The following is a 25,775-nucleotide window of genomic DNA, read 5'->3' as shown; positions in this document are numbered from 1 at the left end:
TTAATCATCATCATCATCATGATACCGATAATAACAACATTAAGACTATACAAATGATGGACACAGATGTGATGCAAAAAGAAAAACCGAAACTGGAAACAGGATCAGACATGCTCCGGAGCGGGTGCGTTTGGCAAGAAAGCAGTTTTGCTGCGTCATAAAAACCTCACAGTGAAAATAATTGTGCCCCTTCAGGATTGCAAAGAACAGCATTGAGTCAAAACCCTTAGATATTTCTTTCCTTTATGGGTTTCTCCTTCATTGAAGAGTCAGGATGTGTTGCACCACTGCCCTGAGATCTGGGGGCACAACTAGTTAATTTCAGTTCCGTCGTTTCTATTCGCACCAAAAACAGAATACTTCTCTGAAAAAAGGGAGCGAGCCGAGCCCCCCCCCCCCTGGGTGAGCCAGCTGATGTGAAATGAGGATGATCCCTGCTGGAGCTACTTCGACTCTTCAGAGAGAGCGGAGATAAAAAATATAGATTTCATTCATCACCTTCATTAAAAGCCTTAGTCGTCTTTAGTCTTCCTGTTCGGAGGTTGAGGATATAATTTAGAATTAAAGTGGTTATCTCTTTGCAGCCTGAATGACAGACTAAATAAATACATTTAGCTATTTTATTAAAATAATGAAGCAGCTTTCAAAAAAAAAAAAAAAACGGTTCAGTCCTCCCTCCTTCAGATCAATCCTGAATTATCGAGAACTTATCAAACAAGTCTTGCTTCTAGTAAATACTTATGTCTTTGGTCAATATATTCCTCCTCAGTTCATACATATAATCACACACACACACAAATATGCATGTACATACACACTTATAAATGTGTAAGAAACTATTTGTGCACGTATGTGTTCAAACTTTTTCATAAAGGACCTTTTGCACAAAAAAACATTTAGATAAATCCAAAAATAAATAATTAATCCTGAACACCCCCCCCAAAAAATAAAAAAATGAGTACCTGTTTGTAAAGTCATGTGAAATCAAAAGTTACCTGGGAAAAAAATTCAACGGAACGAAATAAAATAAAAATAGCCTTATGTACAGCGATAATCTTCTTTCGACATAAAAGGCTAAAAGGCGTTGTTTTAAATAAACAGACGTTTGCATCTTTCGAGGAGCCTGAGAGCGAGGCCAGACAAGAGAGAAACACTCGTCCTCCAACATGTAGGCCGGCCACGATGGCTGCCGAGCTCGAACGCCTTCCTCTCGTCAAGAGTCTTCAACGTTTATCTCTTTGCTCGGGACTCAAGTGACGGCGTCTCTAGTTTGTCGTCTCGCACTGTGAGTCCTCGCCCCCCCACGGTGCTGTGTCCTTACAGCTGGGGGGGGGGGGGGGGGGTCATCGCCATCTGCTGTTGCCATGGCTGCTAACTGTTGGGCGGTCCATCGCTCAGGAAGTAGGTTGTCATTTCCCCTTTGCCTTTGACTTTAACCACCCCGCGACACTCCAGCACGTAGCCTTTGCTTGCGAGCACCTGGTGGAGGTCTGTCGTCACCTGTGAGCAGGAAGGGAGTTACATGGAGCTTGATACATGTTAAGATGGCAAAAAACCAAACAATAATGATCTTTTCTAAAACCGTATACGTAAATAGTTTTGCCCTTTGCGGCCGATTGGTGCTAAATCGCATGAAGCCTACCTGTATGCAGTCGGGTACGCCTGTGCTGTCCATACGACTCGCCACATTCACGGTGTTCCCCCAGATATCATACTGAGGCTTCCGTGCGCCGATCACCCCGGCAACCACCGGCCCGATGTTCAGACCTGGGAGTTAAAGGCGGAAGCGCAATGAGCGAAATGGAGTGTCCGGAATCTTTGACAGTTTGTGAGATTGAGCAGATTAGGATTTGATCCGCGTCAGCACCCACGACCTCAAAACTACTGCAATGATTTTATTGAAAAATTTCTTGAGCAGGAAATAATCCATCCAACCTGAATGAGGGGCATGTTTTTGATTTGTTTAACCTCCGCTTTCTTTAACATTATGGAGGTCAAGTGTTTAAAATTTACCAGAATCACCCAAAGAACTACCACAAAGATCACTACAAAACATTATGGAGCGAAAACAAGGCATTATATTTTAGTTTGGATACAAAATTGCTGAGACAAGATGGGCAATTTTCAGCATTGCAAAAAATTGCTTTTCCAATTCCGCAGATTTCTTCCCACAGGGGGCGGGAGGTGGATTTTCAAACCTTACCTATCTTCATCTGGAAGTTGTTAAAGGAATGCTCGTTGATATATTTCATCTGCTCCCTCAGTCTCATGGCGTAGTCGGCCAGTGCAGTGATATGGGACCGGCCCTCCTTGTCGTAGGTGGAGTCATTGAGGCCGGAGGCCGCCATGTATGTGGAGCCGATGGTCTTGATCTTCTCTAGCTGCCTGTATTTCTCTTCGCTGATAATCTGAGAACACGCACGTCACATTTGCACAAATTACAACCAATCTGCATCTCCTTTACGAAACGAGCCACGGCAAAAATTCAAATCGGCAAACTTTTACCTCGTCGAAATCGGCGATGATCTCGTTGAGCAGCCGGAGACACTCCACGCCCTCGTTGTTGGCCTCCAACTCGACGTAGAACTCGGAGAAGTTGCTGATGGAGGCGAACATGACGGCCACACACTCACAGGACTGGTAGTACAACTCGTCATTACGCCGCTCACGCGCCAAAAAGTGAGCCGCCACATCCTTGGGTAGAATATTATGAAGGAGGCGACGATTGTAAGCCTGTAGTTCCTCCATTTCCTCCTTCTCCTCTGTGGCCTGGGAGCAAAAGTCTTTATTAGATACAGTTGGCTTTTCCTAAAGCTGTAATACAACAAGCAGGCAGGTGTGGAGGAATGCCAGGTGCGTTTACACGGACACATTTATTCAGATTAAAACCCAAATCAGAAAATAAAAATGCTTCATGTACACACCTAAATCTTGTCGCAAGGTAAAATGTTGCCCCCTTGTGGCTGCTGGACATACCTGTAATTTCCACAGGAAGTCGAGACGTGCGGTGGATTCTACCTGCTGGGCGTGCAGGTAAAGAGCCAGGACGAACACCGTGAGGATCACTGGCGTCATGACCCTCAGCGACACTTTGGTCACAACAAATGGGCTGCAGAGGAAATGACTCAAAGTCAAATTAAAGAAAGGCAGGAGAAATGGAGAGAAAAAAAATGACTGGAATAAAAATAAAAATAATAATCTTACCACTGGTTTGTAGTTTCATTGAAACTGGACCTAAATGTGCAAAGATAATAGTTCTGGTGAATCCAATAAATTGTTATATAATCTGAATTATGTATGTGTTGAAACTAAATACAAATTAAATGCTTACCATTGAGCACTAGTTTTGTTTAAATCGCTGAAAATACAAATAAAAAAGCCATTAGAACATCAAGTTAAACGTGTTAGTTTAAACAGAAAAAAAAGAAGTCAGTCTGTACAATAACATAAAAAAAACAATAACAGGTCTTAGTATTTGTGTATGAATGTCCAGGATCATTCAGTTTTATTGATCCTAGATGATTGGTGATGTTTGATATGCAGAGCTTATTTTAACCAATATAAGCAGGTTAAAAGAATATATATTTCAAAAAACATGCACCAGCCAGAACTATTTTATCTTAATAAAATATGTCTGGAATGTTTTAATAAAAAAAAAAAAAAGATCATACGTTAACTTTTGATTCCAAAATATTTGGCATTTAAAACGTATTGAGGTTTAAAATCCAGCCCTATTTTCCTGACAGACACAAATCTGTCCAGTTTAATAGCTTCAACCTCATCCACTGTCCCCGCATTGTGCGTTGGCACCGGCACCGCGGCACTTACATGACATTGGAGGTGACAAAGAGGTCTGCATTGTCGAACAGTGCTACTTGCGGCCACTCCACCAGCAGCAGGAAGGTGAGCTGGATGAGCAGCATGAGGGCCAGCTTCCCTATGCTGCTGATCTGCAGGAACACCGAGCAGGCCAGCAGCGTCAGCAGCACGCTGTAGCTGAAATACTGACGCCAACAGGGAGAGCAGCGTCACAAAGAGGTGCTATTCGCAATAGACCCCGAAAAAAAAAAAAAAAAAACGCTAATCCAAATGTGACATTTTTCTTTTTGAAACGACTCAACTAGTTGCAAATGGAATGTGAGCAGTGACATACAAAAAAAAAGAAAAAAAGAAAAGTCACCTCAGGAAAGGGGCAGGAGGGGCCTTGACTGGGACAAATCTCTAGACCCCCTTCAGCTGACACATTCAAGCTGCGGATCAGACACGGTGTCACCAGGGCCGCCGAGGTGTTCAGCTCCTCAGCAACGCAATGCACCAGGCTCTTGGTGTCGCAGGCAAACTGCAGCCAAAGCCAAACATGATCACACTTTTCAGCCACGCAGAAGGATGATATAATTGTGCAGGAGATCTGGGTTCAGGTTAAATCACTTTACCATATTAACAAAGGCAGAGACGAAGACCAGGATAATGCTGAATACTCCAACGAGGGTGCTGTTGGTGCGGGACTGGACGATCTTCTTCGAAACTGTCTGCATTGCAGCAGGAAAGATCTGCAAAGATGAGCAATGGAGGATCTAAAACAATCGACAAAAGGTGACTCGCAACGGCCGAATATCCGTTTGTGAGCTTACCTTGACGCACGAATATATGGCACAGATGAAAAGGATGTTGGCGAGTAAGATGAAGATGCCGATGTAGATTCCCAGCATGACTGGCGTGCTGCAAGGACGCGTTAAGAAACACAGTTAGCGAGACGCATTTAGGGGGCCGTTTGGTCCTGCAAGCATTCTGGTAAACCACGTTGGCACAAATGCACAGACATTTTACTTTGAATCCAAAAATCCATGAAAAGCGCTGCACTGAACTCGGTCCCGACGGCGATAAGAGCGGCATAGTAACGCCGCATTCGCCTTCCCCACCGATGAGCCCGTTTAAATACTCACTGTGGAAAGATGACGACCTGTATGAACGATATGAAGCAGAATACGAGCAGAGTGCAGGCAACGTAGCCTCCGAAACGATCGTCCACCTTCTTGGAATACTGCAAAAAAGAAAGAGCAGAGGAGGAGCGTCGGATACGGGCCGGTTCCCTCCTCGCACAGACAAATCATCCGGGTCTTCTGTTGAACCTTTTTCTCCAGGCTGGAGGTCTGGAAGGTGAGGAGGAACTTCTTAACGTGATCTTTTCGTAGCTGGTCGATGCTGCGAGCATCGATGGCTCGCCCCAGAAATTCATCCACTTCATCCTCCGGGTTCATGGTCTCCTGAACGCCGCGGCTAAAAGAAGACAAAGGGGCCACTGAGATCCGATGGCGTAACAGTTTTTCACACGTGGAATTGTGACGAGCCAGCACTCACGTGTCTTTACTGGAGGTCTCATCAATCCCCTGAGGAAGAAAGAGCAAACACGTGATTCCCTGAGACACTCTGAGACGGGTGCGTCGGTGCCGAGTCTCACCATTTGTCTGAAGACTTTGGAGTCTTTGGTCCGGGAGAAGGTTCTGTCGGGGACCCAGCGCGGCATCAACCCTTCGTTGGAGTTGGCTCTCGTCCGCTGCATCTTAGCCATCACGGCCTTCTCCTCCTTCTGCTCAGACAGAAGAGCGTGAAGCGTCCGTGTTTCCTTCAGACGCGGTTATTCCACTCATCCACCACCGCCACGTCAAAGCTTCTCTGAAGCTTCGCCACTCTGCCAACTAGCGCTGCCCCAGTTATGAAGTTCTGTTATTCATGTTAAGACGTGTGCATTTTTGAGGACTGACCCGTTTCTGACTGCAGCCGAGGATGAGGAAGGTCTCGATGCTGTTCTCCTTCAGGTAGGCGTTCCTCTCGCCTCCGGAACCAGGTTCCACTTCGTAGTCTCCATTAAGATACTGCAAGGTGGCCTTGGTGATGTGGATCCGCCTGCGAAGAGACAAGAACACAAAACGTCCATCTGTCCATGCTATGAGAAAATAAATACCTTAATTACAACACGATTAAATGTGCTTTTCATAGTATCGTTATATTTCCTGTTGCGTTAGTCACGTAGGTGGAAGTTACACTGTATTTTATTTGTTAGAAAAACTCTTAATGGGTCTCTTTAAATATAAAGATTGTGTTTACTGCCAGCGAAATGTGTTAGGTTGATAAATATTCCATAACCCAATCCCAAAATCATTGGGACGTCCTGTAAAACATGAGCAAAACAGATTAAAAAGGAATTATAATTTCTAACTGTGACGTTTGTGTAAAATGCAGATTAAAATGCGGCTGATGCCTGTCCCCCCCCCCCTCACCCTGCTTTGCCTCCTGCCTCCATGTGATTGGCCAGCGTGACATCATTTGACCACACGTCAAACTGCCACTTCCGGAGTCCCAGCACCCCACAGTGGACACGCCCACTGTGAATGCCCACGCGCATGTTGACGTTCACCCCCGTCACTTCTCGCACCAGCCTGCAGGCACCCCCCCCCAAAAAAAAAACACACTGTCTCCTCCGCAGCAGGGCAACGTTTGGCAAAATGCATTAAGCGAACTTAACACGAATACTCACGAGATGGCCTCGATCATGTCCACGCCCATCTCCACACAGCAGTGGGCGTGGTCTGCCCGGGGCTCAGGCAGCCCAGACACACAATAGTAACAATCACCCAAAATTTTAATACGTAGACAGTGGTTCTCCTGAGAAAGAGCGAGAACGGAGGATGGAAAATTAGGCTGCAAAAAGACGTGTGTGTGTGGAGGGGGGGGGGTGCAGGGGTCAACATCAAATTGAACAATTGAACTCCACACAAACAGGGTATACAGACGATCAGGAGAAAGGAGCGCTCTGCGTACCGACGCCAGCTTATCAAAACGGGCAAAGAGTTCGTTGAGTGTCATGACGAGCTCCTGAGCTGTGCACTGGGAGGCCAGGCTGGTGAAACCCTCGATGTCTGCAAACAGAATACTGAGGACGGGGGGGCGGGGGGGAGAGAGAAGCACTGTTAAACCCAGAGCATGGTCTGGTGCTAAAGGTTTAGCATTAGCGACGCTGCCATTGCTGCTGTGTGTTGCTATCAGAGCTGCTGACCTTGAGATAGGAAGCGGTTTGACCTGAAAGCGTTCTGAAGGAGATCTCTGTGTGTGTGTGTGTGCGTGCAGTGGGACAGAGGGACTATGCGCAGTGTGTTTGCCCAGTTCTGTAATTCAATGTGTGTTTGAAACTCTCCATCTTGGGGGATTATCTTATCTTGGCTGCTGGTGATTAAGTATTCCCTCACTAGTGCTAATTAGCCTTCACTCTGCCGAACCGCTCTACCCTCTCCCGACTCTGTGAGCGCACTCTTACGTGGGTGGGTGTGTGGGTGCGAGTGAATCACTCTCAAGAAGAAGAATAGAGGAAAAAATTGTTTCGTTTTTTTCCTTTTTACAGAATAAAACATCGAATGCGTAGCTACGATGTGACACATCAAAGCGGATCCTTTTGTGAACTCGAGGGGTGTTTTTACACAAGAATTCACGCTACGGCTGAAAAAGGAAAATGAACTGGATTCGAGAAATGAAGCACAAAGGCCAAGAGTCCCAGCTGACCTGACGTTGTCATGTTTCTGGATGTAGATCTTATGGAACATCATGTCTTCCTTCTTGGCGTTGATGTCGGCCTTCATCTCCATCGCTACGTGCCTCGGCAACACTGAAAGCAGCAGGCGTTCCTGGGAATCGCACAAAAAAAAGAAAGCAAGTTGCCCCGCTGGTACTTTTGAATTAGCCTCTGGTGTTCTGGTATATCGTACAACGACATCATCCAGGTTTGTAATCTGTGTTAACTTCAGAATATTTAATAAAAACTGAATTAAGATGAGGCAATAACTCAAGTATGTTGTCCGTCCACCATGCGGAAGTTAAAATATCAAAAAAGAAATAATCGGATTGCTGTATTATTTATAACATTTTCACACTTTATATAATTCATCCACCAGAAAAAGACCCAAAAAACCGCAACCATGTTATACAGTAGTAAAAAAAAAAAAAAGTTTTCTCTAAAATATATATATATTCAGGCAAATGCATTCTGTACACAGGCGTACCTGCTGCTGATTCTCCCTCTGCAGATGCAGTCTGGCCTGGATGTATCCCCGGGTCTCCTGGAAGGCCTGTCTCTGTGAAACCTCCGCGGGGTAGTGGGTACAGATTCCAATGATGTTCGTGCACAGGAAGATCAGGACATTAGCACTCACCTGGGGAGAGGAGAGAGGTTGTCAAGCGTTAAGACGTGAGGAAGGAAGGAAGGAGGGAGGATGCGGCTCATCCTGTGCGATAACGGACAAGCTGGACGAGTGATTCATTTGTCGCGATCTAACGTTGTTGTCACTGTATCCGAGACAAGTGGCTTCATAAATCCAAAAAAACGAGGCTTTAACGAGGGAGAAACGGACGGAGGATGAGATGCACAGACTTAAATCATGTAAATAAACTGTTTTACATTTGAGAGCAGCTGGGATATCTTTTCTTTAACCTTAAAGCAGTGACGCTGATGGAGACAGACAGAGACAGATACAGGCATAAAAACATCAGCAGGTGACGCATTTGAGTCCCTCTTTCTCAGGTGTAAATTACGACACCAGAGGCGTGTATTTCCTCCCCATTTACCTCTCCTCTCGAACATTTCGAAGCTGTGGTGCACGTTTTTTGTATTTACACGATAGCGTCACCATTCGTCACACAGTTCCTGCACAGTTTGACATAAATCACATGGATGCTGTGCTGCCCGGTGCAGACGGATGCCAGCGTCTTATTGGACTCCTCTCACAGTCGGCACCGGGCAGTAAACCTACGCAATCCCTGCCGTTGTTCAAACATCATTGGGATTAGCAGATAATGAATTTGGAGACGTATTCAGCTGCAGATCAGTCAATGAAATGACAACACAAAAAAACGCGCTTGTCCAAAGGCAGATATCTGTGTCAGTTATTCATTATCTGTTTGCTGCGGTTACAAAAAGGTTCTAATCTTCTTAACAGGTTCATAAACAATTCATTACATTTCCCAAACTAGAAAAGCACTCGGAGGGCGCAGACCTCCGCCAAGCTCCTCAGTCCCCACTATATTGTGATTTACACCAAAAATACAAAATAATGCCCCTACATTTATTTGATCTATATTTTTTGATTCCTTAAATATAAAAACAAACCTTTAGCAACTGGGTTCACGTTGATATTATTTTTAGTTTAGAAGTTATTCACTAAAATCTCACTTTCAGTAATGGCGGTTTCTTCTGGATTCTAGATCCGTAGCTTTTGAAGATACGGCAAATCCGTTTGTCCACCATTATCCGCTGGATCTGACATAAAGGCTGGTTTGTTTTTTTGAAAGATGCATTTGAGATCGACATTTTCTTCCACGGCAATTGGTCGAGTATTTGGATTATCACGCAATAACTGTTCTCACTGGGAAGGCCATAAAAAGGTGCATAAAAGCAGCTCAGGTGTTATAGTTCTATATTTACTTAAGCTTCTGTTCCACACTGCAGAACCAAGGTGAGTCACGATGGCGAATAAACTTTCTGGGAAAAATATGCTTCTATGATAATTGTCTTTATCAGAAGCAGAATTAAATGGCAAAAGGAAGAATAATGATTACAGAAAGAGGGGCGTAAAGTTGTCCGCCGTGTGATGCAGCTTATCACAGAATATCACAGACACGAGAATAGAAACAGATGAACGAGCAAACAAAGGGTTTGGTAATAAATAGAAGGGAGACATAATGAGTGACACGGATAGAACAGGGGGGGGCTGACAGATGTTGAGGATAGGAAGGAAATCAGTGGTAAGGAGAAGGAAAAGGAGAGAAGGAAAAAAACGGCGTGGGGATGACGAGGGGAAAAACGAGAGTGAGCGAGCGAGATCTGCAGGGAGGGAGAGAGCGAGCAGGACAGATATGGGCCACAGTGACACAAGGCAGATGGCTCAGAGCGCTCAGCTCTATTTACATTACTCTCACTGATCAAGCAACAAAAAAAAGCAGCCGGGAGACAAAAGTCAAGCCCGCAGCATGATGCTGATCCACAGGTGAACGCCCCCTGGTACTGGTTTTTGCTTCCACATGCTAAAGGTGTCGCCCACGAGGGCGTTTATCCGTGGAGAATCTCTCAGCGTGGTTATGACACTCCATGTGTCCGATCTCACAGGCTCAAACTAATTGCTTGCTTTTCTCAAGAGGCCAAGGACCGGTGGGTTTGCAGAGTACACAGAAAGGTCCTGTGTTTGTGCAGCAGCACTCCACCTCTTTAGGAGCGCCCGCTTGACCACGTTTATCTGCTACCTGTGCACGTTACCGGTGCGTGGCCTGCTCGGGTCCTCTCCTCGACAACACACTCATTTCTGGGAAAACTCGTCGCCCGATCCCGCTGATCTTCTCGGGTCCAGCACCAACAAAATAAAACCACGGACCTCATGGAAGCAGGCAGTCAGGCTGTGGAGAGGACCTCAGCCTAATCTCTAGATATCAAAGTGGCATTATGTAAGAGCTGCTCTGATCTGGACAGGAAAGGCACCAAAACTGGCTATTCAGCACGACAGATTAAAATGCATTCCAGAAGCCGCCAACAGTTTAGGGAAGGCGTGCAGGCTCAATCAATAAATAAATGATCAGCATGGTTCTATGGAGGAGTTGTGAAAGCGCCGTTCCAGTGAAAACTGTCTTTTTATGCTCAATAATATTACCATATCTCGGAACAGAGCAGCCGTGAAAGTCTCGGCGTCTCGAGGTTTGAATATTTCAGTCAGTGTAAAGATATAGCTTCAATAAAGAGCTGAGAAAAGCTGATAAAGCAATGCATAAGATTGTATTATCAAATTCTAATGCCACACAAGTGCATTTTAAAAAACATGTTTTTGTACATTTTCGCAATTATAAAACCTTGTTGCCTCTCTCAGAGAAAAACAACTTGTGATCTGTGTCCGAGGGACTCGAGAAACCGCTGTGGCGCGTGTGAGTTTCACACATTATGGGGCTTTCAAGTGTGTGGCTTACCCGAAATATGAGCTTGTGATATGAGGGCCTAACGATCACGGGATTATTGCTCTCGCACCTCCACACACAGTCCACAGTTCCTGGATGGGAACTCATGACTGGCAAAGCGTTGTTGCCCACAATGTGAGAGAGTTGGGTGGTATTCGTTGGCACGGAGACGAGAACTGCATTCTGTTTATTCACTAAGCACTTCTTGGCAAACTGCCTGCCTACTTTCCATGCCTTCTTAATTATCAATCAGTTTCACACTGCACTAGGTTCCAAGATTGTTTGGACCTCAATGCCGAGACTGGGAAACTTAGATCTCAACAATCTGCAGATGATTGAGAAATCAGACAAGTTGATTTCTTTCCACACAGACCTAGTGCTTTCTTCTCTCTGAATTAACGCTGTCTTCCATGTTGCCGATGTCTATTCTGAGTGTCTCATGTTATCTACTTGTTTTATATGCACTTGCTTTTAATGCACTACACTCTGCCTGCATCGTAATCAGGTCTCAATGGCCTTCCTTTTAAATAAATAAAGCCGAGCGGACTTCCAGTACGATCATGTGATACCTGCTAACAGCACTGCTCTGTGCGTTACGTGAGCGACACGCAGGCTGCAGATCTGAAAAAGCAGAAACTCAAAATAGAACGTATGCGTGTCCATGTATTTTATGTTAACCCACCGGGTAGCTGAATGAATGATATAAGTAGAGATGTGAAAATCAGGATGTCCACCTGCACGTCGCCGGTGATGCAACACCGCCACCGCCCCTCCACATGCCGACACCAGGACGAGAGGGGCGCTAATGGAACAGTCGTAAACCTTCTTCTCCTTTATGATGGATTTAGCACAGCAGCGATTTACTTTAGCAGGAAGCCTGTGGCCCTGACACCGAGTCTATAAACATTGGCTTTTAAGGCCATCAGGCCGGGTTTCAGACTGGGAAAGAATTAGAGAGACAGCGATGTGGGAACGCACGGAACCAATGAGGAATCAAACCGAGATGTTCGTATGAAAAGGAGAGAGCGCAATGAATTCCAGATTCTTCCCCGCCATCGTGGCGCACTGGGGAATGTGACCAAACTTGAAATATAACTTGACAACATTAAAAACATCCTTGATGATGGCTGATAGTCACGGTTTTTGGTTCACAACAAACACAACCACTCCCATGATCCCGTTTGTTGTTGTTGTTGTTTTTCATTCTGTTCTTTCTGCACGCTACGCAGATTTGTATCTTGAAACAAACAATCAGACTGTCTGAGCTTTCCTAAAAAAGTGCATAATCTTGCTGGTAGCATCTCCTACTCTCATCGCCCTTAGCAACAACACTCAACACCAGGAATGAACGAGTGTGACCAGGTGTGCAAATGCAGAAATTAGGAGTTCAGGGAGGATTGTAACATTTTCCCTTGGCACCGAGCCTTACTTCTGCACCACCTTGTTTACTCAGACCGCTCGCACGTCGGATGATAAAATGTAAAGTTCGGCGGCTTAAGAAAGAAATGACTGAAATGAATACCAAATCAGAACAAATGACCCTGCGAGTCTTTGGATTTCCACTTTAAAATCCCTTTAGTTCAGCCAGAAGCTAGAAAAGATGGCGAAGTGATGATGGCGGAGAGTTTATATAGAAGTAAATGTTGTCGAAGAGCCTCTCCATCTGTGTGCTTCTTTCTCAGTCTTGTGAAAGGTTCTGCTTAGTGTTGGCCCGAGACTCACACCCACAGAGACTGTGAATTATCAGATATGGCGGCACAGCTTTCACTTAGCAACTATCACCCACATTCCACAGCCTCCTTCCAAAGACCTGGAGTCCTCGACCCAAGTTCAGGGAACGGTCCAGCAATGGGACAAGTCGAGGGGAGGACGTAGCAGTGGGCAGAGGAGTTTGTCTTATACAGGCTCATAAAACTAGAATGCATCTGTTTTCATTTTTATTCAAAATGTTAATGTGACACCAGTTGAAATGTCAAACCACTGCTCATTGTTACTTTTTTTCTCGTACAAAGTAGATTTACCATTCGGATTCTTTTCCACCATGAGCTTCTTATTTCAGCCAAATATGGACCAAAGAGAGATTCTTCTTTCTAGCTGTTGACTATTTTGCTGACTAAAATGTCCTCAGCTAGTTGCAGATATGATCAGCTGTAACTAATTAGCTATCTGGGCTAATATTAGTCCTACATTTTGTTTGTCACATGTCTTTCCCCCTTGCCTCTCCCGCATTTCCTGTCTCCACTTTGGCTGTCCCTGTCGTCGCCAAAAAAAAAAGTAAAAAATAAAACAAATTTCTATTACTTATTAGTGTTTCCTGTGAAGATGTGTTAAAAGAGTAACCCAGCAAAATCGTGCTTGGGTGTGTTTTTAATGGCTGCAGGAATGACGGTGCCGACGGAGGTTGAAGTTGCAAGACTCAGATGGAAAACCGGTTGAAAAGCCTCCGAGGATGAGTGCTAACGAATGCTTGGCAAACATCGCGCAGTCTTAGCTAATATTGACTCAAGTTCAACAACAGCCAAAGAGAGACAAGGAAAGAAAAAGACAATGCAACTATAAACGTTAGTCAACACTTGGTAGCATCCAGGAAGAGTTTACGCAAGTGAAAGTGCTGATAAATCTATTTAAAGCAATGTATATTGTTGGTTTTACTTCAATGAGTAGAATTATGACTATTATTGCACAATTCCAGTGTCAGGGAGGGTTTAAACGAACCAATTAATCAAGATATCCTTTGGAAACAGTTTAAAATCAAATGATTTGGAGCTGTCTTGGACTTCTGGGGTCACTAAAACACACCCGAGAGTAATTTTTCATTCTGAGATGGAAAGAAAACATTTAACTGGACAGTGCTATCCAGAAAGCTGTGTGAAGAACAAGACACTAAATTTATAAGACCTTTTCCCTGAGGGAGCAGTGACTGATGGGATATTGTTGTTGAACCAGGGCCAGTGAGAGTGCAAGTCGGGGCTCATTGGCCTTTGAGGAGCATCTGGAACTTCTTCCAGCATCTGTGTTAGATCAGGCTTTGTAAAGAACACTCCAGCACCCCAAACAGAATGACAGTGCTTTGCTTGTGACAAACCACAAGAGTCTCCCCTGTAGGTTTTGCCCATCTTTTTATTTTTGAGAGTGCCGGTTATTTATGTTCATATTCTTTCATTTCATTTTCCGCCGCCGGCCTCCTCCCACTCTGACTTGCGCCCACTGTCACTTTGAGGCTTTATGAAAGAGTCTATGTTTTACGTGTGGGGTGCCAGGCAGCTGCAAGGTTTGTGTACTCAGCCTGAGACGTCTACACACTAACTAGCTCGGCCCTTATCTGAAATGACCAGAACCACATCAACAGATAAAGAGTGAAACCCCCGCCCGCTCACGCCACTCCCTCGCTGCTGGGTGGTCCATATGCTGTCTCCAGGCGAGCATCTACAATACAGTCGGACACGTAAGCCTGACAGGAAAAAACTTCACGTAAAAATCTATAATTTGAGCTCAGAGAAGAAATATTTTGAGATTTTTCTTCTTTTTTTAGGTTGTGTTGTTTACCATATTTAAAACCAAATATCTTTAGATGGTGGAAAGGAGTCCCAATGGAAGACAAATGTTGCAAGACATATATTTTTTAATTTAATATGATAGAAATATGAATTATGATTTTAAAAAATCAAGCCATGTACACCATTGTTGTTACATATTTGTAGTAAAAATACAAAGGCATTATACCGAGATCTCATTGCTCAAAATCACTTTTTCGTTTACGGCTCCCTATAAAAACACGGAATGCATGGATCTACACTGAGGAAACAACGAACGCGCCATTTACAATAACCACAGAGTGATTTCGCGCACGGCCTCAGTCCGACTGCTCACTTATAGTCGATCCCAGAAATAATTTACAGTGATTTGTTCCTGGAGTCGACGGGAAAACATCTTGTTTTCTATAGAATCAACAAATTCAGCCTTCTAACAAACACATTTTACTGTGGACTAAATGTGATTTTGCTACAGGTAGAAAAAGTGAGTGGATTTTTGTGTGTATTTCAAGTACGCACTTACTTACGGAGCTTATGTGATCCCTAAGTTAAACGTCAAAAAGACATTCAACCTATATATTTGAATTTCAAATATCATTGCGTATACTAGAAGCTGTGCACTGAAACATAATACGACCATAAAGGTTGAGAGTAATACCTTGTAATGTAAGGATGGTAATTCTGATCATACCCATCGTGTTCAGCAAACATGGACATGCTGGGGGGGGTCCTAACACCCCACAGGTTTCTGCTGGCAACAAAGTGGGTGTGACCACTGTGGAGATAGTAGTCGCACCGGCACTGGAGTACTGTAATAGTGTTCTTATTTAAATATATTTAAATAAATAGTCAATAAAAACCTTTTTCAGGATATTATTGTGTTTTTCCTTTAACCCCTGCAAGGACGCTGTGGATAGTCCACCGGTTCAAGGACAACCGCTGTCCTTGAACCGGTGGAATGTAAAAGAGTTGTAATTGGCAATAAAACCAATTACTGACGCCAAGGAAATTCATATGAATAACACTCGTGAAATACCCGACCCGTGTAAGGTCAACAATACAAGCCAGCGAGCTTTCTTTGAAAGCCACGCTTCTCTAAAAAAGGCCCCAAACACATTCTTCACCGTCTCCGTAATGCTGAGCTGCAGATAACCAGACGGACTGGCAAACAACATCCTGTCCGTCGCTGCCTCGCGACATCCCCCACCAGCGCCACTCATGTGGCCTCTTCTCTGTCATCGCCGTGTTTAATTATGGAATGTCACATTATTTTGACAGCAGGGGGAGGAAAACAAAGCGGCCGTCTATCCGAGCAAGCAAACAGCCTGTCTATAAGTCAATCTGAAAAGCTTGGGCCCTTTCGACAACACCCGCCCCGTTGAGCTTTCAGACTCCCAGAAGGAGACGTGAGCAGAAGAAATCAATTTTGACCTGATTCCTTTTTTTTTTTCACTTGCAATGGTTACCAAACGGCACGGCAAGCAAGCTGAACTGGGATCTCGACAGCTTGCGTTGTAGTTGTTTCCATGGCGACCGCTAGACCTCCTGAACGCAAGCGCTGAGAGAGACACTTAGCAATGCTGTTTATTCCCCCATCATTCTCAGAAGTGATGCTAAACTGATTTTCTGGCACTCGATTTGGTCCACAGATTGGCTGATTGGCAGTTGTGACGTGTGTGTGTAGGTGTGTGTGTGTGTGTGTGTGTGTGTGTAATCCTCATACAAGTAGATACACATGCGAAGTGTATTAACACACAAACAATTATGCAATGCGATCAGATCATATTCGGGTGTGTCAGCGCTTACATTTTGATGCTCTGCAAACTATAGTACAGTGTGTGAATCTACCAAATTGTGTGTGTGTGCATGTGTATGTGCGTGCGTGCGTGCGTGCATGCATGCATCCCATCAATCAGCACCCGTCCTGGTCCAGAGCAAATTGTGCAGCTGCATTAACGCACAAATCATTTATCAAGGAGGCTGTGGAAGGCCTGCGTGGGGAGATTCTCTCTCCTCCGATCACACCTCCTCTCTCCTTTATACAGGATGCCTTATTCTACAGCTGCAACGGTGATCGTCACAAGCTGGCATCTCTAAGGACGGACCAGTCGATCATTCTGGATCAAGGTTATTCCAGCATCGGCGGCGGACAGCGTGAGATTTCTCTCTGATTAAAATGCATTTGTTCTCTTTCTGACATCCTGGAAATGCGAATCCCCTTATCTTATCCACTGAATCAAAAAAACAACAACACTGAGCTTGACAGGAACAGTGAAGCACACCGAATGTCCCCCTGATCCACCGTCCGTGCTGACGCCTGATTTGCCGTTTAACAGGCTTTCAGGGGCTTAACCCGCCGTCTCTGCTGCGGTCAGAGACGCATCACGTTACGCTTCATTAACGCACAACAGAAAAGGCTAAATAAACCATTGTAGTATCTGTAAATACACATTTTCAGCCTGTACACCCGTGTAGTGTTTCAGGGGATGTGAAAACACAGTCCAGCAGGGGGGGGGGGGTTAGACTGACCTGCCTGTTGCTCTGACGCAGGCTCTGATAAGACTGTTCCGTGTGACGCAACAGTTAGCAGAAACGCCAAGGGCCGAGTATTTTTAGGAGCCAGTCTTTGACCTTTCATTGCTCTCGTGTCAACAGCATCCACACAACGATGCTAGCAATTGTCAGGGGAGGGGGCAGAAAACAAATGGTGCTGAGGGGAGGAGGATGTTCTGCTCACACTCAGAGAAAGCTCGGCAATTCTGTTGAATATTCAATAGAGACGAGAAGGGCGTGCATGTGTGTATCTTGATGGGTGTGGTATATACGTGTGTAATGTAAATACTACGCTTATTTGATTTCAGCTGCGGAGGCTGAGCATCACAGACAGGGCACCGCGGAAACATGAGCCGCTCTCCGTGCTCTTGGACTGTAGTTTATAGCGAAGGGAAGCTCTCCGTTCTGCTTCACGCATGCAGCTGTAAAAACACAGGCACCAACGGCTGGCTGGGGAAACAACCCGGACTGCTGACGTTCTGAACCTTCTGAAGGGATCGAGGGCCATCAAGAGCCTCAGTTGACTCTGGACGATTCTGTCACATGCATGACAGGGGGGAAAAACCACGAATATTTAAATATTCAAAGACAAATTCAAAACTTGAGAACACTCAGAGAGCACAAGGCCGCTCGCTTTGCCCATTACCTATAAAAGCAATAGTCCCAGGGCAGTTTGGGCCAAATAGTAGGACTCTTTGATCAAGAAACGTTATACTTTAATTAGTTGATATTGCTCCTGCATTTTAGTTGTACAGAGTGTAGATAATAAAATGGACAATGAGCAATATAACTATTGTATTGTAATTAATGTTTCCCTAATTTTCCCCTTTATATTGTCTTTTGAGTTGCCGTGACAGTGAATTTTACCCACTGAGAGATCAATAAAGTTTATCTTGTCTTAGATGTGGGGAGAGAAAAAAAAAATCAAATTTTTGTCAAAATGTTTTTACAAAATGATGCATATTACCTCAACCATTTTTTTGGACATAGCAAAGAACGAACTGTGTCCTCCGAGAAGCCATTAGACAATAATAGACAATAATCACAGTAAATAACGGCGGTGACGATGTGGCTCTGAGTTCTTCATGTGCGTACTGTCCCTAAAAATACCCTGCATCTTGTTCAAACACATTCCGACACCTCCTCCAACTAACGTGAGTATGTGTCCGCTGATATAAAGAGGTGGAGGCAAAGTGCCGTGGACGGAAAGAGTGCAAAACAGAACCAACAAATGGGTCTCGACCCGAGGAGCCGAGATGCTGACAGTGCCAAACAAAAAAAAATAAACATTTCACAGCTTTAATCGTTTATCGTATTCCCAGAACAGACAGACAGAGAACTTTGTAAAGTCCTGCAAATAATCTTTCATCAATCTTTCATTTTGCTGAGCCTTATATGGCAAATCATAAATGCGTCTCTTTGGTCGTCTTGAGATTTACGCCGACATTGAACTGTGACACTATTTCTGATTCATGGAAGCCGGGTTTAGCAGGGCGACGCACCGGCGACGCTTTCTGATCAAACTAACCACAAATATTCTGATCTGCATGCGTCACTCGCATTTCTCAGATATGATGCCGTTACTTTATGATCGATGAGTGTGAAATATTTTTATTTTTTTAAATCGGGCAAAGGGCATTTAAAAAGCACCGATAAGCTAATTTGGCTAAATCTAATAAATGAGCATTTCTTCTTAGACTTATTTTAGACAAATCGACACATTTGCACTCACGATAAGGATCAGAATTTCGTCCTTGTCCCCGTCGACTGAACCCACTGCATGGATACCTTTTTCATCCACCATTTAAATCAGCAGCGCCAGCAAACAGAGGAAAGCAACGACAATATCTGCACTTACATCATTCGTCACACACACGTTATCATCGTCTGTAGCCAGCAACAGCAACGGAGTGAGGTTAATGAGTTATCGGAGAAAGAGGAAATACCTGCACAAAGGCATTGGGCGGTGATTGATGACATTGTTTTACTGTGTCGCACAGTAAACAACGGACAACCTTAGAAACGCACAGCATTGCCGGGCTGCAGCTACTTCATGACATTCGTTGGCTTAACGAAGGCAAACAGCTTGTGATGGATTGCACCGTGGTTAATCACGCATGATGCGACGGCGCACGATGCGGATTCCGGGTTCCCATGGATCCTGAATCTGATGCTTTTCTGCCAACATGTGAGAGGATATATATTATATGTTTTGCATAATTTATAGTCCAAGTATAGAGAATACAGTAAATCCTGCTGTAATCCCGTCTTATTTTGGTGTATTGGTCTTCCCATTATGCTTTCCATAACTTTTCCTCGAGGGGACGACAAACTTTGTGAAACAGCTATGGCAGTAGGCAATAGAAAGAAAGCAGCCATCATACTGTAACCCCCCCCCCCTCCCCTCCGGCTCACCCCTGTCACCCCACCCTTGGAGACACGTACAAAGCGTCCCTTGTGCGAGAGCACAGAGACCTGAGTGATACTGCTTTATATCACGGTATTCTCCCACTGTCACACCGAGACATCCAGCCAGGGCGGAGCATTCGGCCCACTGACCTTCCGCCATCCTCTCGGTCCTCGGCACGATGCACAAACAACACACTGTGCAGCAGGACCCATGAATCCCAAAGAAAATGCAACCGAGCACATCCAAAAGTATTTAGAAAATACTCAGCGTCCACTTTGTCTCCAGTTGGTTCGATAAAACTCCGGCACATCGCAAACATTCTGACCCAGGAGATTTTGAAAACCCCAAAACGCGATGATGCAACGCTCTGTCAGGATCAGTGACATTGCAAGGTTAACAATCGATATAACATTCCTGTTGTGTTTAATATATTTAATATTACAAAACGAAAAGTGTACACACCTTACATGACATATTTGGTATCTTTCAAATGTTGGTAGCTAGTAACTTAAATCTGCACATCTTATTGAGCTTTAATTGACTATAACAACCTAAAGAACTGACTGTGCATGTGCGAGTTGCTACTTGTGATGCATTCACGTCCCTCGTGCACAGCTTGTTAGGGGTGGAATATGGCTTTGGCGGGACGTACGCAATACCTGGACTCGATTCCCCCTGTGAGACACTGCAGTAAACTCATTTAAGCACAGCCCGTCCCCCGTCCCCCGTCTCTGATGAAGACGCCTACGGAGGTCAGATAGCCGCGTGTCAACCCTCTCTCACCTGCTTCCAAAGGAACGTGTCTTCCCGGTTAATCTGCCAGGTGGCGGCCACGTGGACGACGGACAGCACCGCCCCGCTCAGCACCGCCGCTCTCATCCTCACAGGCAGCAGAGTGTAGATGATGTAGATGAAGAAGACGGACCACCAGATGCCTTCCGAGGCGCTCCTGGGCGCCACCATGATGACCCCGAACGCCTGCACCGACACCAAGACGCCGATCACCAGGTAACTGACCATCCACATGTAGTCCTGGTGGAAGCCGTTGCGGTTGCACACGACCATGAGAGCCATGAAGAGCGCCATGGCCACGGACAGGGCCGAGGAATAGGGCACGTGAGGGGCGGCGTGGACACAGTGGAAGGTCAGCATTATGCCGCACACGATCACAAGTACCCCCATGAGCATGGTCAGCGAGCTCTGGTTCAGCCTGAAGAAGTAGCGCTGGTACAGGCGCTCCAGTTTGCGGGACTGGAACTTCTTTGACTGGAACACCCGCACCACCCTGAGCCAGCAGTCGGCCGCCGTCACCACCCCCGCCGCGCCGCTGGGACCCTCGTCGCCAACGTCCCCGCTCCCTCCGTTGCACCCCCGTTTCCTCCCTTTCAGCTCCCCGTCCTCGAACCCCAAGTCGACCGATTTCAGCCCCACCCCTTCCCCGGGAGCTGCCCCCCCCCGTTTGCCGTAATGGTCTTCCTGCCATCCGCAACGGACGCCGAAGTTGCCCCCGCCTCCCACGGCCCCCGCCACCCCTCCGCGGTGGTACTGGTGGAGGGGGGCTCCAGAGGGGGGCTCCATCGCATCTGGGTCCCGCAGGCAGCTCATGTAACGCGGGTTGCAGAGTGACGATCCCCCCTTCCGTTTGGACTTCTTGCCATTGCGCTCGCCCCACGCAGTTTTGCGGTCGTCCACCCTGGCGACTAGGAAACCACTGAACCAGGACATCCTGCGGGGACAGGGGAGAGGAGCGTTCGTTAGGGGAACAGGTAAGCAGCGGTAGCACGGATGTCCCGGGAGAGGACCGCTCTTACCTGTTGGGGTTCTGGTACATGTCCCAGCCCTTTCCCTCGGAACCGGTTCACTCATTTATCCCGTGGACAAACTTTTGAGGAAGTGAGTTTGTAAGGGCGGCGCTGCAACGCCGGCGGGACGGACGGGGTAAGAAGGCGTGCCAGATGGGTTTTTTTCCAGAGCCGGCGATCAGAGACCAAGGCTAATAATAATAATAATAAGATGAGTCCCTGCTGCCAGGCCTATCGCCACGGCGTCTGCTGGGCCTACAGGAAACATGAAACACGTGCAGGTAGGAAAAGGATCAACAGGAAAAACCAGCATCAAAATAGATCTGAGATTTAAGCAGCAAGTAAATCAGGCGAGACGGATCCAATCGCGGCAGCAATGCGGATGTCCAGTCTGTCAGCGCTTCACGTTAGCAAAGACACCGGATGCGTATTTAACTCCCTTGTGACGCTTTGTTTGAGTTCCCGTAGAGATCTCCATCCCAAAGGGAGAAACGAAACAGAATCCTCATCGTTGTCTGCAGAACACAAATATTCCAGGGAAAGCAACACACTTGAGGTTTGTGTTCAAGTGTGTTGGTTTCATCTCAAGTGTGAGAACTTCGAGCAAATCACTGGAGAAGCGCAAGATCGGGAGGGGGGGGGGGGGGGGGGCTGTAAAAATATGTAAAAAAGCATATTTAATCCCCGCTTAAAGTTGAGTCCTTGAGCCCCCCCCCCCCCCCCCCGATCTCCACTCGGTGCGGGGAGACGCGTGAATGGAGCCGCGTTTCAGCCGGAGCCGCGCTCTATATGTTTCCTTTGTGCGTGCGCCTTTTGGCACGTATCCGCTCAAGTCCCTCCTCCCGGGCAGTGGATCGAAAGAGATTCAAGGAGATCCAGCCCCCCCCCCCCCCCCCTCACTCACACTCACACGCACACGCACACGCGCACACACACACCTCCTGCATGCACAAGGTCGACCAGCATGTACCCGTTTGCAAACGTCGGATGGTGTGCGTGATTGATTGCATGTTGCTTGACTATTACTGGGGGGCACCAGTCCGGATTTGTGTATGCGCCCCCCCCCCCCCCTTTTTTTTTCCTCCTCTGGTTCTAAATAATAAAGATGCAAAAAAAAGAGAAGATGAATCATCGTTAATTTAACCCTTTTCTGTGCATTTCTTGCGCGCGGCCGTTTGGATCACGTGCGTGAAGATGACCAGTTTACCATCTGGTGTGCACAAACGCAAGCCACGCACAGTCAACGCCGTGCGTGAGGGCCCTGCATTCAAACGGCGTCGGCTTCTTGTTACATAACATCACGGCCTGCGTGACAAACCACAGCGAGCAACATTAAAGATTTCCGTTCCGGCTCAAGTTGGGACCCGAACGCGCGCCCGAACGCGCGCCCGTGAGAGATTTACGCATATGTGGCGTGGGAAATCTCGCAAGGATTGAAGCACTGACAGCTCGGTTTTAGTGCTGAAGTGCATTCCTCAGCATCAGCCAATGGATGGATGGATGGAGGGATGGATGGAGGGATGGATGGATGGAGGGAGGGATGGAAGGATGGTTTAAAGTTCTTAGAAATAACCTGCAGCTGGGGGGCTGACAGGAATCAGAAGCCCACTGTGATGCGGCTCATCCTTTTTACCCCCCCCCCCCCCCCCCACTGAAATGCTGTGGCAACAGAGAACACGGACTTGCCCCCCCCGCGTGACAGGAGGCCTCGCCGGCGATGCCGTCCTCTACCCACGACGCGCGTGTATTGACAGAGAGGAGGCGGGGGCGCGCACGGGTCGACGCGTTTCAACGCGAGGCAGGAGGAACATGTATCACATATGTCGTGCCCGCGGCGCGCAGCAGCAGCCGGAGAGACGCGCACTCACCGTGATCATCCTCTGTTTGTGTTTCCGCGACAGGCTCCGGATCGGCGCGTGGAAGGGAGAGCCCGGGTGGAGGAGCGTCCGTGGGCCCGCCGTCCGGTTACATTTGTCACCCTGTGCGGGATCTCCTCCTTGTCGTCTCCTCGCTCCGCTCCACTCCCTTTCCTCTCCTCTCCTCTCCTCTCCTCTCCTCCCCCCTGACCCTGTCGACTCCAAGCGCCGCTGTCAAAGTATAAAATACATGCACATCACACTTCCGGGTGTTCCTTTCAAAATAAAACCACCTAGCTGGGGTTGTACAGGAAATAATCCTGATCATTTAAATTATCAATTGATGATAGATTTATATTTTTAAAGTGTCCAAAAAACAGACAATGTTCATTTGTTTGGTGCAATGTAGAACATGTTCTCTATTTTAAAGCTGCATTTAGGGCAGGTACCGACTTATCCGTCTGCTTTTTTATGGTGTTTATGCTAATGATGATTTTGTTGGAATCACTTCGGCATCTTTTAATGGCAGGATTTGTGCTTTTTAATAGACTAAAGACTACAAGCAACAGCTGATGAGTTTATTTTACCAGAATTACTGGAACCAGGGAGAAACAGCCAAACAAAGGCAAAGTTAAAAACTACAATCCACAGTTTTACACAGGGTTTAGTTTTATGGAGACCCGTACAATCCCAGATTTCGCTGCTGAACCCAGAATGATTGTGTAGCTGGAATTAAGTAGTAATAAAATTAAACAGTACATCTTTTTTATTTTTTACTACCATTAGACTTCCGGTGACGTGTAATTTCACCGTGGGAGTCTTTACGAAGCTCTCCTTATTCCATGCGAGCCATGGGGCCACACGGCGCTCCTGCTGCCACTTTTAGTGACTCGGCGCGCCCCCTAGAGGCGAAGAGGCGTCTGTGAACCAAAGAAAGAATTACAACAAGAGAAGGAGTCGTCTTCATAATAATAAATAAATAAAAATAAACAAATAAATAAACAAAAATTCAACCTTTTAACCGGAAGTGATTTGTATTGCTAAAAGTATTTTGAGGTATGCTTGAAATCATTGTCCTCTTGGAATGCCCAATGACGAGGCCAAGCTGCAGCTTCCTCGCAGATGGCAAGCCACTTTGTAGGATTTCCTGACACTTGATGGAATCCATCTCATCCTCTGCGCGCTTGCAAGTTTCCGGTGTCTGAGGAAGCAAACCAGCCCCGGAGCATCACCGAGGCACTGCCACGCTTCTGTTCTGTTCAGGCTTCATTCTTCCTGCTATACCAGAAGTACCACTGATCCACAGGCCAGGGAAGTTCGTTTTATTTTGGTCATTCCCCAAAATAGCACCACACAAAACTTCTGTGTCTAGTGGAAACAGTTTGGAGCCAACTTCTCTTGTACTATTGGGCAGTGGTGGCGAAGTGCAAAGTGGCCGTGGTTTAATATTTCCATTATCCATAACTTTGTATTTTTACTTCACTACATTTCAGAGTGAAGTATTGTCACTACAAATTACTATTTGAATTTTCATTTTCTGAAGGCAAACTAACTACTAATAGTTGATTTTACCGTAGAGGAAAATGCTGCAATATTTAATTTATCTGACATTTTAAGTATGTCTGTATTTTTTTATGTTCTCCAGTAAAAACGTGTATGTTTAAAAATATGTTAGGTTCATTTTTTTTAATATAAATTAAATAATTAAATGTGCCTTAGAGATTTTAAATGCATAACAAGAACTTTGTTACATTCAGTTCTTCTTGTTGCTGATTTCATTTATTTGTACAGGGACAGCATACAATTTGATCATAGAGGAGAGAGTCATTGTACCAGGTTATAGCAATCATCAGAATCAGAATACTATATATGTAATAGCCCCTGTGGCAGTTTGGTATCACAGTTTTGTTTGTAGTTGTCTGACCATGCCTCTATACATCATGAGTTTAACACAATATACATGTAATATTTGATAATTTTGCACTTATGCATTGATCATACATCATATATTTATGCATCATACAGTCATAAATTAAGTTGGAATTTTTATAACTGAGGCCTCCCACCACCACCAACATGCTAATTAGTTGAATTAGTTACACTAAGTTGTCCATAGGTGTGAATGATTGTCCGTCTGTGTGTGTCCCTGTGATGGACCGGCAGCTTGTCCAGGGTGTCCCTCTCGTTGATTGGCCGGTAATGGACAAAGCGGTTAAGATGATGAATCAATGAGTCCATTTTAAAGATATAAACATATAAGAAGAAGAATATACATATATTAAAAAATAATGACTTTATTTAATTATTTTTTATAAATATTCTTTTTTTGGGGGGGGGGCGGGGGGGCTAACACAACTCTTACAGGTGGTCCTTCACTGAGGCTGGTGCCCCAGTAAAATAAATCTATCGACGCCCCTGGTTTCTCCCACATCTCCTCAGAGATCAATCCTCTCCTTGAATGTTCCATGCATCAAAACTGCGTCTTATCATTTGAATCCTAATCCAAACAAACATTTATAATCCTTTAGAAATAAACGCATCATTTCTATCTCCCCAGGATGAATAGATTCCTGCACTGTTTTTACCCCCACCAAACCCGACACCCCCGGCAGAGACCCGCACTTAGTACGGACCTGCA

General features: G+C 45.8%; 1 protein-coding gene across 1 annotated transcript; it reads right to left on the bottom strand.

The window, feature by feature from the left end:
- Positions 1-1,371: 1,371 nt before the first annotated feature.
- adcy6a (adenylate cyclase 6a) lies at positions 1,372-21,310 on the bottom strand. The gene is made up of 23 exons (XM_068751884.1): positions 21,291-21,310; positions 20,263-21,205; positions 8,052-8,201; positions 7,555-7,676; positions 6,820-6,931; positions 6,536-6,663; positions 6,279-6,437; positions 5,763-5,904; positions 5,459-5,587; positions 5,359-5,387; positions 5,130-5,277; positions 4,944-5,041; positions 4,632-4,719; positions 4,434-4,550; positions 4,181-4,339; positions 3,829-4,004; positions 3,332-3,358; positions 3,205-3,234; positions 2,977-3,109; positions 2,506-2,769; positions 2,204-2,408; positions 1,643-1,767; positions 1,372-1,500 (listed from the first exon to the last, which is right to left on the bottom strand). The coding sequence occupies exons 1-23, from the start codon at positions 21,308-21,310 to the stop codon at positions 1,372-1,374; spliced, it is 3,633 nt and encodes a 1,210-aa protein (XP_068607985.1).
- Positions 21,311-25,775: the final 4,465 nt, after the last annotated feature.

This window comes from Brachionichthys hirsutus, chromosome 2 (genome assembly GCF_040956055.1).
Source record: "Brachionichthys hirsutus isolate HB-005 chromosome 2, CSIRO-AGI_Bhir_v1, whole genome shotgun sequence".
NCBI lineage: Eukaryota > Metazoa > Chordata > Actinopteri > Lophiiformes > Brachionichthyidae > Brachionichthys > Brachionichthys hirsutus.
This window is presented reverse-complemented; position numbering and strand designations above follow the sequence as displayed.